Source organism: Plutella xylostella, chromosome 10 (assembly GCF_932276165.1).
Source record: "Plutella xylostella chromosome 10, ilPluXylo3.1, whole genome shotgun sequence".
Classification (NCBI taxonomy): domain Eukaryota; kingdom Metazoa; phylum Arthropoda; class Insecta; order Lepidoptera; family Plutellidae; genus Plutella; species Plutella xylostella.
In genome coordinates this window covers 7165816-7182171 of record NC_063990.1, presented here as the reverse complement: position 1 = coordinate 7182171, position 16356 = coordinate 7165816, and the positions used below count along the sequence as shown (strand labels likewise).

The window sequence follows — 16356 nt, the reverse complement described above, 5'->3', positions numbered from 1 at the left end:
TCGTATCGTTATTTGGAATTATTATTGGTATTTAAATTATTACATAAGAAGGCTTTAACCATCACTATCATACCTATACACTACAACCATAACATAAAACAAACATGAGAACGGCCAACCCAAGCATCATATAATAATTAAGTATCGCAGAAACGACACTCCATCTTAAGAGCCAGACGTTGCGTTGCGTGGTAGCAAAGTTATAAAAGCCTCGAAATAATGTGATGTAACAGAAACCCTTGGGCTTATCGCATTTATTACGTCTCGTCTCGGGTCTCGACCGTCGCGTCGCGTTTGCGTCTGGCTGCCTCGTCAACTGACCGGAGAATCGAAACGTCTTCTATGTAGATTATTCCTGGATCTAAGCCGCCAAAAGCAGTATTATTTGCCGTCACGAAATAATTCTAGATTGTTCTATTAGGGCAAACCCGTAATTTTAAAGATATTGGCCACACGGCAGTTCTGTTCCTCTGTCCAACATTTCTAACGGGCCACAATGAGGATATAACGAAATATGACTTAAAAACAACTACATTTAATGGCGACATGACGACAGACAGTACCTAGGCATAGGCAAGTAAGGTAACCAAAGATTTGATTAAATCCATTTATAACTATTTTATAAAGTAGTTTTTTTCACATTTTAGTTTTCAGGAGAGGGAAACTCTTGCTGTAGACCTCTAGTAGGTACTTTACATAGATATTACGTATTTTTACATTTATAACTACATCATATTCGTAAGGTTACTTACAAATTAATTAAGGCGGTTTGGTAATCAACCCTTTCATTTATGTACTATGCTTCTAATTATTATGATTCCAATTAATTAAATGTGTTGCCATGAAGAGAAATGATTAAATCGTAAAGTAGGCACTTTACCTAACATGATAGTAATTTTATTAGCAATTTTAATTAGGTAAGTTACGCATACTGTGTCGAATATTAAGTTGTTAATAATCGGAAGTTGCCATTGCCACGCAGATTTGTGGTCCCCCCTCTCGAGTTTATTGGTAAGCTACTTTTATTAGTACCTTTTATTTAATAACCATTTCCGAGCGAGCTTCGCATCGCTTATGAGTACCAGGCGAGGTTAAGTAATTTTAGATGTTCTCTATTTCTACTTAATTACAATTAGTGCATCCTCGCGGCCGATTGACGGTCCATCATCCACATTGGAGCTAGACTTAGAAAGTGATAGTGGATGTTGCGCAAGCGCCGAATTGCGGCGGTCAACGGCCGCGGGGGAAAGTCGACCATCAGCACTAGAGATTCGCAACTCACTATGGTCAGTGGTCACTGTAGGAAATGTGTTTTTTTTTTCATATTATCTCATTTATTGAAAATATCTAACCGCATTTACTAGCAACCCCCCCATATACCTATTATTTATTGCATGAATGAGCTCAATCATATATACATATAGGTACTTATATAATCAAAAATTTTGTTAAAAAAATACTTAGGTATTTAAGATTGTTTAAAAAAAATATTCAATTGGTTCATTTACATTTAAACACTTCTCTCATAAGGGGCAATGAGTTCAAATCCTGGCATGTACCAGTAGATTCATTTCAATTAAGGAATTTAAGTAAATGCATGCTCTTACTAGTCTCTGACTCATTGGAACTGGATTGTACTCATTCTGCTTGTGCTTTTGTAGAATTATGTACTCCTGTAGTGGAACTCGTTGATTTTTTTTTTAACATGTCAAAATTAATAAAATATACCAAAATTGCATATCATTGTCACAAACCATCCCCACTGCTGGGGCATAAGCGTGCTTCCAATCAAGGTAGGATTTTGGACCTTAGTCAACTACGCAGGCCTAATGGAGATGGTGGATTGGACAAAATTGCAAAGAATGGTATCAAAAATCATTATAGATTTATAATTAAATTCAAAAGCAATTTTTCATAATGACTCCATATATTATGGACATTCTTCTATAGTTGACTGTATTGCGTCAAGTTCAGAATATGACAAATTCTGATTACAACAAGTATGGAACAAATACTAGTTTCAGCAAAAAAAAACTGGAACTCCATAATAATAAAGCAACCATTGCGAACCACATCCAAGTGGCTACCTCATCAGCTATGCTGCAGTAAGTCATAGATGCATTGTTTCCGACATTAAAATAATGAAATTTTGTTGTTCAGGTTATATTATTATCATCGCAGGATGTTTATAAAGGTAGTTAATATTTTAAAATATTGCCATCCATTCAATCGTCTATGGAGTTATTTTGGGATTGCTTGCCATATAGCTAAACCCAACATGGTAGTGCTGAGTGCTGTGTCTTATCCTCTATACCATTTTCCAGAACCAATGATATGGGTGACACTTTAAAATTTTCCATTTAACGCATGAATACTATTGTGTATTTGAACAGTCATATGATAATTTGTATAAGAGGGTACTTGAATAATAAATCAGTTTTGCTTCAACTTACAATATTGTTGTATCTTTTAATGGCGACTTCGGTAAATTAATTGTTTTTGTGAGGATAATGGCGTCAAATCTATCTAATATTGTGTTTCCCGGTCAGTTTAACCCAAAGACTGATAAGTGGTGTGAATACAAGGAGCGGCTACTGTGTGCGCTCGATGCCGCGGGGGTGTCCGCGGAGCCGGCGGATGAACAAAAAGCGCGATCATTGTTCCTATCTCAGTGCGGCAAAGATACTTATTCACTAATAGTGTCACTCCTAGTGCCGAAAAGACCGACCAGTGTTGGGTTTTATGACATTCTCTTGGTGTTAGATAAATTTTATGAACCTGAGGTGAATGAAATACTTGAAGCCGGGAAATTTCACAAACGCCTACAAATACAAGGGGAGAGCGTGCAGGACTTTGTATCGGCCATAAGCCTCATGGCAGCTAAGTGCAACTTTGTAGATTTGAAACGACAGTTACGGGATCGACTAGTGTTGGGCGTGCGAGACGATCGCCTGCGTCGCGACCTGTTGAAGACTACGGACCTCACGTACGAGAGGGCTGTGCAGCTCTGTCTCAACTACCAGGCGGCGTTCCATGACCTGTACCCCGACACTAGCGAGATGAAGCTAACTCCGTCCAGTGTCAGTGAACCTATGGACATTGGTAGAATAAAATCGATTGAATGTCGACATTGTGCACAGAGTCATAAGGCTGGAGAGCGGTGTCCTTTCATGAAAGCTAAGTGCTTTTATTGTAAGAAATTTGGGCACATTGCCTCCGCCTGCATGAAGAAATCGGCCAAGGTGCATCAAGTGGGAGGTGACGACCAGCCGACGACTCCTTCAGAAGATATGATGGGTGTCTACGTCTGCTCAGATAATAGTTATCGTGCACCGATAACAGCAGAGCTGATCATCGACGGCGCCAAGCTGAGCATGGAGGTGGACACGGGCGCCTCGAGGAGCATCATCTCTGAAGAAACCTACCGCAAGCTGTGGCAGGTGGCGCCACCTCTGCAGTCTACCAATGTAAAACTAGTGACATGGACTCGTGAACCTTTGAAAGTGTTGGGTGTGACGCACGTGCGCGTGGTGCTAGGCAACAAGGAGGCCCAGTGTGAACTGTTAGTAGTGTCGGGTAAAGGGCCGAGCTTATTAGGTAGGAACTGGTTTCAAGCTTTGTGTTTGGATGTTGCGGGACTTTGTTGGACTGATGACAAAATTTCAAGGCTGATGAGTGAGTTCCCGGATTTATTTAAGGAGACTCTTGGTGAATATAAAGGTCCTGAAATTTCTTTACATGTTCGTCCTGATGCAAAACCAAGGTTCTTGAAAGCACGACCCGTTCCCTTTCCTTTGAAGAAACAAGTCGAAGAGGAGTTGACTCGGATGGTTGAGAGCGGTGTCCTGACTCCGGTGCGATACTCCAAGTGGGCGACCCCACTGCGGCTCGTCAAGAAAGATGACGGCGCGTTACGTATCTGTGGCGATTATCGGGCAACCGTTAATTCTGCTATCGATGTCGATACGTACCCACTCACAGCCGCCGTCGAAGCCTTCGTGAACCTCAGTGGAGGAAGAGTCTTCAGTAAGCTCGACTTGAAGCATGCGTACCTACAGATGAAGGTGGATGAGGACACAGCAATGCTCCTAACACTGAATACGCCTCTCGGGCTGATGCGGATGAACCGCCTGGCCTTCGGTGTGAATGCGGCTCCCGGAATCTTCCAGCGCGTGATGTCGTCGGCGCTGGCGGGCCTGGCGGGCGTGGCGTGCCTGCTGGACGACGTGGCGCTGACGGGCCGCACCGCGCAGGAGCACGACCAGAGGCTACGAGCAGTGCTACAGAAACTGACAGACATGGGTTTTCGACTCAATCTGAAGAAGTGTGTATTCGCTTCGAACAGCATCAACTTCTTGGGTCATACGATAGATGCCGAAGGTTTGCACCCGTCGCCTGAAAAAGTGCGTGAAATTAAAGAAAAACCGGCACCTACAAACAAAGCCACGTTGCGGGCTTTTCTGGGGCTGTATAATTTCTATGAGAAATTCCTGCCAGATAAAGCAACATTACTAGAGCCACTGTATCGCCTCCTCGAATCAAAGAGACCTTGGGCCTGGGGCGATGTGGAACAGAAAGCCTTCGAGGATGCGAAAAATTTACTAGCATCTGATCTGACTCTAGTTGGCTACGACTTAAATAAGGAGCTACTGCTCATTTGTGATTCATCTGAATATGGCCTTGGGGCAGTGATAGCTCACATTATGGAAGATGGGTCTGAGAGACCAGTAATGATGGCGTCCCGAACCTTACAACCGCATGAACGCAGATATGGGCAAATCGATAAGGAAGCGTTAGCCATCATGTATGGGTTGGAAAAATTCCGCGAGTTTCTGATTGGGCGCAAATTTTGCATCATAACGGACCATAAGCCGCTAGTTGGACTTTTCAATCCTGATAAACCAATTTCCGACTTTATATCACCACGTATGCTGAGATGGTCATTGAAACTTGGATGTTTTGATTATGTCATAAAGTATAGACCTGGCAAATTGATTGGACAAGCTGATGCCCTCAGTAGGTGGACCGCTGTTAATGGTTCCGGAAACAAGGAGGATGCCCTGGGCGAAGTTCTATTACTGGCGGAGCAACCCGAGGGGTGGAACCTGGATGTGACTAGGATTGCGACTGAAACAAAAAAGGATCGCGTGTTACGTAAAGTTTTGTTTCACGTTCTACACGGCTGGCCACGTGCGAATACGGATCCAGAGATGCAGCCATATTGGACGCGCAGAGAGGCTCTTTCACACGATAAAGACTGTTTATTGTGGAGCAACAGAGTCATTATACCTCAGACACTTCAACAAGAGGTGCTAAAATTATTGCATGAGCCGCACGCCGGCATAGTCCAAACAAAGGCATATGCTAGAGGATACGTATGGTGGGCTGGTATGGACCAACAGATTGAGAGAGTGGTGGCTGAATGTGAAGCCTGCCAAGCCGTGAGAAACAATCCTCCGAGAGATCCTCAAGCCTGGATTGTTCCTGAAAAGCCATGGAGCCGAGTTCATGTTGACTTTGCTGGCCCGTTTCAAGGTAAAACATTCATTGTTCTGATAGACAGCTACAGCAAATGGTTCGAGGCAGAAATAATCCAATCTATGAGCAGTGGAACCGTTATAAGTGTTATGCGGAAAATATTTGCCTCACAAGGACTGCCTGATGTGCTGGTATCCGATAACGGTAGGGCTTTCAGTTCCGTTGAGTTCAACATGTTCTTAAAGAAAAATGGGATCAGGCACTTGTATTCCCCGCCCTATCACCCGGCGACCAACGGGCAGATTGAGAGGGCTATTCAGACATTTAAGAATAAGCTCAAGAAAATGAGCGAATCTGATATACCATGGAGCGAGAAGATGCCTAAAGCGCTTTATGCGTTGAGGACGGTGCCGAACAGCTGCACCAACAAGAGTCCGGCGGAGATGCTGAACGGACGCAAGTACAGGACGGCGGTGTCGGCGCTGCACCCCGCCGCCGCGCCCAGAGCCGCCGCGCGCCAGGCGGAGGCCGCGGCGCACAGCGCGCCCGCGCGCACCTTCGCGCCCGCGCAGCCGGTGCTCGTGCGCATGTACCAGGCACCAGACAAGTGGCAGAGAGCCACGGTCGAGCAGGTGGAGGGACCGAGCTCCTACATGGTGAGGACGGAAGATGGGGAGTTGCACCGGCGACACGCTGACCAGATGTTAGCTCGAGCTGTGCCAACTCCAAGAGCGGAGACTCCACCAATAGAGATGCACAGACCAGCTGTCTCCATGCCATCTTCACCATCAACCTCTGATGAACCTATAGTGATACCTCCACCAGATATGTGGCCTGATATTATTGGCATACCTAATTCTTGTTGACTTAAGATTTATTAGTGTTGATTATTGTGCTAACTTTAGTTACTGATAATTTATGTTTAACTTATTACATATGAACTGAGCTTTATTGTTTAGTGTTGATTAACCAACTGTCATTATATTGTCTATTGATTATGTCCGATAATAATGTATATTTTCTGTTGACTCTAATTTCAATCCTGTTGATTATGAGAGAAAGGTATATTGTGTATTTGAACAGTCATATGATAATTTGTATAAGAGGGTACTTGAATAATAAATCAGTTTTGCTTCAACTTACAATATTGTTGTATCTTTTAAATACTATTGCAAAATCTGTCATTTTATTGACAACGACCACAGATAATATATATTTCTTGAGTACACACTTTGGTAAAATGGAACGTACTAGAGACGGGACACATCAAAGTCAACGTTCTGAAATCGATAAAATATTAGAATTTTTTACATTGTATTATAGTAAGTAGGTATATAGTATTTCTTACTTACTTTCTCATCAACAGCTTTAAAACAAACTATGATGTTTTTAATCAGAGTGTATATCTCTCTCATGCTGCCTCTCAGAATAATAACAATTTTAATATATTTTATTAATAATCTACCTTCATGTAGTTCATCGATATCCCTCGTATAATTTGAGTAAAGTTTAATTTATGGTTTTATTATCCTATTGTTGTTGGAAAATTTCGGTCTGTTTTTTTGTCATTTTGTTTGTTATTTTTGTCAAAATGCCTAGAAAGGCTGTTTTAAACTCGGAATATCGTGAGTTTGTAATTCATCTGAGTATGGTTGATAGAAGAAAAAGAATTATATTACAGGACTGTGACTATTTGGCTCGGATAGATTTTTTGCAAGATGAAATGATCATCAATGTCGGTGTTTAATCTGACACATACAAATTGACCTGTACAAATATCGATAGGTAAAAGTCGATAGAATTTTACTCTCGGACATCTCTAAAACTGCCAAACTCAAAACGTCATGAAAACGTCCCCCATATCATTGGTTCTGGAAAATGGTATAGAACCTTGGTACATTACACTCAATGTAGAAATTACTGAAATCCCATGATTCTACTTCCTTTTAAGGACAGTTTAGCCATCTGTGCATCTTATAAATTTACCAGTATAACTAACTGGCTGATGGGGATCAAGTGGATGCAATTTACACAGATTACAGCAAGGCCTTTGACCGTATTGACCATTATCTACTACTTAATAAACTACATAGTCAAGGCGTACGGCACAATCTGTTAAATTGGTTCACTTGTTATCTCACTAATCGTTCACAGGCTGTTGTCCTCAACGGGTTTACCTCAACCTGGAAGGATATTCCTTCCGGGGTGCCCCAGGGTTCCCTTTTAGGGCCGCTGCTCTTCATCGTTTTTATTGGTGATATCGACTCTTGCTTCGTAAATTCCTCCCATCTTTTATTTGCAGACGACATGAAGATCTTCAGAACTGTTAACAATGCACTGAATGCTACTCTCCTCCAGGAAGATCTATCTAGGCTGGACTCTTATTGCGCTAAAAACAAATTAGACCTTAATGTGTCGAAGTGCTTCATTGTTTCTTTTAGTAGGAAAAAGACATCGCACATAGCCGACTACCTAATCCGTGATCAGTGCCTAGCAAGGATGTTTTCCTCTCGCGACCTAGGTGTCGTCTTTGATAGTAAGATCATTTTTGATCAGCACATAGATAGCATCGTGGGAAAAGCATCGAGGGCACTTGGCTTTGTTATGCGGTCGTCCAAACCTTTCAAATGTATGAAAACAGTGAAATTGTTGTACTGTGCTTATGTGCGTAGCCATCTCGAGTATGCCAGCCAGATCTGGAATCCTCGATATAATGTTTATATCAACAGAATAGAGAGGATCCAGAAAAAATTTACTCGCTACCTAGGCTTTAAGTTCAAGGTGCCCTATTCTGACTACGAACACCGGTGCGAACGCTTCCATCTCTTGCCCCTCGTACTCAGACGAACTGTGGCTGACGCTATCTTCTTAGTGAAAGTAGTAAGAGGTGACATAGACTGTCCCCAGTTATTACAGCTGGTAAAACTTAGAGTTCCCGAAGTAATGACGCGGAAAAAGGCGGTGCTGAATGTACCCCAATGCAGTACCAACTACGAGCAAAACTCATTTTTCGTGCGAGCCAGCACCGTGGTCAATCGGCTGTGCGAGTCTGATGAAGTTGACCTATTCTGTACAAGCATAGAGGCTATTAGGATAGTTTTTGTGCGAAATTTCGTTGCATCGTTGGCATAACGGCGAAGGTGGCGGGTGGTTTCACTTGCCAGGATATTTGGGCATTAGTCAATAATTTAATGTCTATATTTACCTACAATTTTATGTATTAAGTTAAAAGGTCTATTATTATAATTATTATAACCAGTTTAACTAGTATAGCCAGTGTACGTGTGTTTTAGTGTTTAATGTTACAGACTTTTGTTATGTATCGTTTTGTGTATCTGTGGAAACTATTAATTGGCTTTTTGTTGTCTTTTATTTTTGTTTAATTGTATTGATTAAGCTGTAAGTTTTCCTAATAAAGTAAAATAAAATAAATAAAATAAAATATCTCAAGAAAACACTATTAAGAAACATAAAACCTAGGTACTTGAACCTCAATGTACAACAACAAACAACGCATACGAGCTGTCATCATTAAGTTATTGCGTCGTGCCCTTAGTAGCAAACTTGCGAACATCAGCTGGGGGACTAGCGAGAATCGTACCTTGACACGATATACTACTTGTTGGTATTGTAATTACCAAGGAGGTACTTACCTCTTCCCGGCGCTTCAGCCAGCGGCCGCAGGGACTCTCCTCGAGGATCTCACTCTCATCCTCGGAGTCTTCGCCGCTCTCGCGGGGCGACTTGCGCTCCTTATCGATACTTCTGCCACCGGACATTGTACCAAAACACAACGAAATCCCACCTTCTCAAACACTGCACAGTCAAATTATATCTCCGAACGTTTTCACGGACGAAAACACAAGAAATATTATTCAACACACACTTTTTCTCAAAATCATATCCTCCAAGGTTGCAAGACGGGACGTCACAGAGGGTTCGGATCGAAACATTATTCGCGATACCCGACGTTTGAGAGATATGTTTTAACGCACGAATGATACAATGAATAGTACACTTTACAGTTACAAATAATACACAAGGCGTCTACTGAGTTTACTCATGATAATTGAAATAATCATTCATTTCCCCGGCGCGACGAAGCTCTCACCTTTTTTTCGACACAAATAAACCATAGACTAACTAGAGTAATCTGTCAAAATGAAAATGTCAAGTTTTTGTGTTTTAAGAAACATTGCCAGTATAAAAAATTTAATTTTTGGTAAAAGTTGAATTATGATTTATTTTTTATGGAATGATATTCTATATCTAGTATTTTTATTTACAAAGAAGAATAACTTATTCGCAAAGTCCTTGCTTATTCGTTACTAGTTACTAGTGCTGCCATCTAGTAGGATGAATGAAAACGAACTAAATTTTATTATTAAGGTTTTGCTACTCGACACTAGATGGCAGTATTTCTTTGATTTTCATGAAAAAATATAGAGGGCGTTACTTGTTATAAATATGCATTTTCTTAGTTTCACGCACGTGGAGGTCCATAGAGGCCTTCCCCTCTGAAAGACAGGCGTGAGCATTTATGTATGTATGTATAATATGTATGTAATAGTTCCGCCACATAACTTTGTTTAAACATTGAAAATAAAATTATACTTAATAGCGAATTATGATCTCTCATACTCTTTCTCCATACGTAATATGAGAAAGTAGTTAAGTATTATATTTACTTACTTAATGATGACTCAACTAATGCCACTTTGCACACAGGTTTGCTGTGTACAACTGTACAACAACCACTCAATAATGACCCCCAACCCTCAAGCAAAATTGCCCTTTTTAAGCTGTAGTGCAAACATTTGCGAGGGATAGTATAGCTAGTGTCAGGGGTCATAGATCCGAGTGTGGTTTATGAGGCAGTAAACGGACGAGACAAGTTGCCTCGAGCGTTTTTCACGATGCAGAAAAGACGTTGTGTTTTATTTTACCTGCATGGAGAAAATTGCACTGTCTTGGGTGAATAAGTAAGAATAGTAGATTATTTTGGAAAATTCATAAAATAAAAACTTCGGTTTAGACTCAAAAATTTAGAGACTGTGATCCAATCTATCAATATCAACTTTAAAATAATCCAATCTATCAATATCGACTTTAAAATAATACCTACTCGCAACACATGATTCATCAAGACCACCGGATGGCGTAGTGGACACCACCTCCAGCCTGCCCCATATAATTTCTCGGGTCTTGATTGTGCCTGAAGTATGGCATTGGCAGCAGGCTAGCCTCCTATTGCAATGGACCTAAACATAACTCCGACAAAAAGTGGGTGTAGCAATCTACGCCTGCCTACCCCGCAAGGGTGTAAGTATACGATTATATGTTTACGATTCATCAGAAAACGGCCACAAACAACTAATTTTTGCTAAGCGGGAGTCCGAAACAGTCGTGAAGGCTGCAATGGTTCGCTCGCCTCACTGGAATCTCATTATTCGTACAAGTGAACCGAGTAATAGAGAAATAACCGATCACGAAACTTCACGCATGTATCTACAGGGCGTAGTGGAAAGGATTATATGGCTTTACATATACTTAGATGCGTAAGAGGTCAGTGAACGTATCTTACTAAGATTATATCTAAGTACCCTCCTACTAGTTGATATACAAAATATTGAATATGTAATTAAGTATAGGTACTGATTTAAATTTCAACTCGATATTTTCACGCGTTGGGGATATAAAGAGAAATTTTGACAGATAGGCGGAAGGATAGGCAACGAAGCTCCAACGAAGTGATCCTACAGTATTGTGCAAATTAATGTGAACACAAGTGAAAATTTGACATAAAATACATTTATTAGTTCTAGAATAAAAAAACGAGAGATATATTAATACAATTTCAGTTATTTTAATAGAAAATGTGTCCTCCCTGGCTTTTATAACTTTTTCAACACGTTTTGGCATAGAATCGACAAGGTTTTAACAGTTTTCTGATATTTACTGGTCTAAAAAACTTGTATGGATTACAGCCTCAATCATTTTAGTTTTTCTTGTGCAATCCGTTTTACGAAGTCTAACTTTCACGATGGCCCACTTATTTTCATTGGGATTAAGTGCCGGTGAGTTCTCTGGCCATCCAAAGGCATGATATCTGGTTGTCGTTGAAATATTTAAGCATAATCTTGGACACGTGGCTTGGAGCCGAATTTTGTTGAAAAACTTATTGACCGTTAGCATCAACTTTTCTTAGTTTGGGGATGTTTTTTTTTTATATAGGTGCCGGATGACTAGTGCCCATCGAAGAGATGATGGACTCGCTGTACAGTGACTTCCTAGAACGGAGATTAGAAGTTGAACTAAGAAAAGTTGATGCTAATGGTCAATAAGTTTTTCAACAAAATTCGGCTCCAAGCCACGTGTCCAAGATTATGCTTAAATATTTCAACGACAACCAGATATCATGCCTTTGGATGGTCAGAGAACTCACCGGCACTTAATCCCAATGAAAATAAGTGGGCCATCGTGAAAGTTAGACTTCGTAAAACGGATTGCACGAGAAAAACTAAAATGATTGAGGCTGTAATCCATACAAGTTTTTTAGACCAGTAAATATCAGAAAACTGTTAAAACCTTGTCGATTCTATGCCAAAACGTGTTGAAAAAGTTATAAAAGCCAGGGAGGACACATTTTCTATTAAAATAACTTAAATTGTATTAATATATCTCTGGATTTTTTATTCTAGAACTAATAAATGTATTATTTTCAAATTTTCACTTGTGTTCACATTAATTTGCACAATACTGTACTTATAGGTAAGTAATGTTTCTTTTTGGTGTACATGACCCTATGTAACTATTATTTTAAAGATTAACACTTTACTTACAAAAAGTTTATGTTATATTGACTAATAGCAGTGGTGATGCAAATCTTCAGTCATGTAGGTATCTACTGAAGGAGTAGAAGCCACTCTGCGGCACCTGAAGCCGGTTATATCCGGTTTTGTGGCTGACAAACTCATCACATGTTATACCTCTAGTACAAGTACTAGCTTATGCTTTGTGGCCCGACAGCAGATCTTACATCTTCCGGATATTACTAAGGCCGGGTTTTTGATCCGTAGTCAACTTTAAGGATTAGTCAAGTCCCTTGTCAAGCTTAACAGTAGAAATTTTGTTGGTTTTTACCAATGGTCGAGATTTTTGACAATGTAGGAGTACGGTTTAAAAAAAAACGGAACTAAGATAATCTGATATAGATCCTTAAAATATGCCGATGGTTTCGGAGCATCTAGGTAATTTCCCCAATTTTTGCTTCAACTTCAAAGGTTTTCTGAAATGTCGGGATAAAAAGTAGCACGTCATTCTCCGGCCTGCCTAACCATCTATTGAAATTATCTACTTATTTCCTTTGAAATGAGAAGAACCTTTGAAGTTCATTTTATCTAAACACGCTAAGGAAACGGTTAGTAAACTCATCTTTCTGTCTGGGTACGTATTGTGTGTACCTTTTAATAAGTAGGTACGTTTGTAAAGTACATATATATTGCAGACAATCTTCTGGAATAAACGCACTTGCTAGGAGGTGCAATAAAATGTGTCTGAGCGAGCATTTTCTATGCGCAGTTTTATTGGTATAGCCATTAGCTGATCCGATCTTATTTTGCTTGAGAATTACTTTCACTTGGAATGGAAAATACACTTAACTGACAGTGTTTTGTTTATTGAGTACCTACCTGAAGTTCGTAAAAGAAAATAACTACCCCTACCCAGAGTCAGCACGGGAGGTAGACAAAAACAAACTAAGAGCTGACATGCTATCGTTTAGTGCAATTAGATTGATTTGTGGTTAGTGCAGCAGCGTTTTAAACTTCGTAGAGTAACCGCTCTGCCATCGAAGTCGAAAAAAAGGCGGAAGGAAGCTCGCTTACTAAAAACTGAAGCACTCTAAGTAAGTCGATTTCATTTTTACGCCGAGCCTGACACACTCACATTGACACTCAAAGTAAGTCCGTACGCCGCCATTAACCAATTACAACGCACCATTGTTGTGCCTCATTTTTTAGTTAGCGATATTCCTCCCGCATTTTTTTCTACTTCGATGCTCTCTGCTGTTCACAATGATTCGACACATGAGGCGAACCTCAAGTGAAATAATTGGAGATAATGACAACCATAATCATATTCCAAATTAAAATAAAAAGTACATAATACTTTGGGAAAGCATATTTAAATTATAAGAGCTTACATATTTGGCTTATGGTAAATTAATAACAAATAATATGAGTTATGAGCGGTGGTAGCTCAGTCGGGTAAGCGCCCGCTTCTCACGCAAGAGATGCGGGTTCGAATCCCGGCGCTGACATGTACCAATGAGTTCTTTTAACTTAAGTACAATGTACACCATCGCTCTTACGGTGAAGGAAAACATCGTGAGGAAACCTGCATATCTAGATTTAGCACATCTAGATATGTGAACCCACCAACCCGCAGTGGACCAGCGTGGTGGGAAATGGTCCAAGCTTAGGAAGGCAGTTTAGACCTTGGGGATATGCACAAAGGTTCCACTCGAGAGAGCCAGGTGCAGGTACTTACACCCCCACAGAGAATAGAATAGAATAGAATAGAATATGAGTTATTTATTTACCTAATTACTACACTCACGAGCAATGAATAAGTTCCAGTGACAATAGCACCTAATTATTCCTAAACGGAAAAGACTGGCTTGATTACGCCGTCTGCAATATTGAAGTAAGTACATTTATAAGAGCGCAGCACAACATTAACAACAAAAAACCTACTTATTTTTGATAAATTCTTAAATAAATCTTTATAAAAATTGGGGCCATTTGCTTACAACATTTTGTATGTGAAACTTTTTCATAGCTCGTGAGTGTAATACTGTACTTATCAGAATATTTAGGATAAGAGACAAGTTTTTTTTTCCAATGGAAAAATTGCGGAACAAAGGCAAAAAATATTAAGTCTACTAAATCTTATATATTATATTATCATAATCTTGAAACGCTATACGTTTTTATTTATTATTTCCAGTAGCTTACCCATTACCTAAGTTGGCGTGTGTTGCTTCCATATTAGTTCATTTTTCTCTTCATTTCTACGAACCACTTTGCTCAGATATCGTAATGAAAAGGATCAGTATTGCTTTTACCGATGTGTAATGGAAGAGAAAGAAATTAGACCTAACAATCGACTTCTTAGCTAAATATATTCTTAATATTGTTGCTATGCCGACCCGTTTGCCAGTTAGGGGAAATAATGGCCAGTATTCAAACAGCACTGTTGTAGCCTTGCTGAATATCCTTTTAGTACATATTTTTAAAACAATCCTATAGTGCGCTTATATCTTTATATGTTTTAAAACCTTATTTTTGCTATCCTGCTTCAGAGAAATTCATTAATAAGATATCTGTTAAAAAAGTATTGATTTCTTAATCGGATTCGCAACGAAACCTACGCAAAAATGTATAAAGCTCGTTTGTGGGCGTAAGGACATTCCAAATCGGAGTTCGGATTAAAATTATTTTTGACTATAAAAGCTAATAACAACTTAGGGTGCCCGCATACGACCAACAATTAGTAAACGACTTTATTTATGAGGAAACGAAGAACTTATTAGAACGTATTCATTACAATAGTGCAACGCACCCGCCCCATAAAAAGTCGGTAAGAAATAGGTTCTAAATCAGAAGAAATAAAAATCGGCCAATTTGTCTGTTTTATAAAAAGTTTGTCGTGTGCAAGCACCCTTGTAGTTACAAAGTAACATCTGCTTATGAAGTCAACGTAGTATGTTTATAGACATCGCCTAAGGGTACAAGTTTAGTTTAGTCTAAAATAAACAATTTTCTTAAGATGTACAAAACAAAATTGCTTTAAAAATAGAAATCTTCAGTAATTGCTTAATAGTATGATTAAACCTATTTTTATCCATTACATTTTATTGAAATATGATAGATATAACTAAACTTGTTATAATGGCCATACTTATTTCTTTATACTTACATACAGTACATCACGAAGTGTCGACTGGATTAACGACCTGTCCCGAGAGAAATCATTACTTGAAGTTAGTTACATTGTACATACTTGGTCTTTACTGGCGAGACTAGCTCGATCACAATATATTACGTGATAATCCTGAATGATAAATATGAAAGTAACTGTGTCTGTCTGTTACTCTTTCACGCCAAAACTACTGAACGGATTTGAATGAAATTTGGTATACATACGGTCTAGAACTCTAGACCCTGGGAAAGAACATAGGCTAGCTTTTTATCCCGAAATTCCCACGGGAAAACTTTTTAAGGCGAACAGCTAGTATTTATGTATATAATAATATTATATTACGTAAAACTTTACCAACATGCTTGAAGAAAGTCTATAGATACGTATGTTCACAGACGAACCTCCTTTTTCCATATCTCCCGGGATGAAGACAAGGAAAGAGCCCAGTACAGGAACGTCTGGAGAAGATCTGTTGAGCCTCTATGCTCCTCGTGGAGTAAGTAATCATTCAATTGTAAATTATTTATAACAAAGAAATAAGTAGGTAGCGGTTTATGAATAGTATCTGCGTCGACTGATGATGACTGGTGATGCTTCAAACAATCTGTTTTTTTATAATTTTATTATTATTATTTATTATTAAACATCGCAGCTTTATTACATTTGCTTTGCTTTATTACATTAGTTACATGCCACACGATGCGATGAAGTGACAGGCGGTGACGCAATAAAAAACTTTAGACAAAACTTTACTTCATAATATGTAAGTTATAATTAAAATACCTAAGTATTTCAGTTATTTTGAGCCAAAATGTTTCCACATCCACTAATTAAGTTCCTAAACTTAGATTCAATATAGCCAGATTATTATTACCACAATTATGACCCTTAACT

General features: G+C 39.4%; 1 protein-coding gene across 2 annotated transcripts in view; it reads right to left on the bottom strand.

The window, feature by feature from the left end:
• Positions 1–9624, bottom strand: part of LOC105397313 (nuclear receptor-binding protein homolog) — a 51066-nt gene extending 41442 nt beyond the window's left edge. For both annotated transcript variants that reach the window (XM_048623672.1, XM_048623673.1), the window contains exon 1: positions 9132–9624. In XM_048623672.1, the coding sequence (XP_048479629.1) occupies positions 9132–9257 (126 nt within the window). In that variant the 5' untranslated portion in view covers positions 9258–9624. The remainder of the gene's footprint in view (positions 1–9131) is intronic.
• Positions 9625–16356: the final 6732 nt, after the last annotated feature.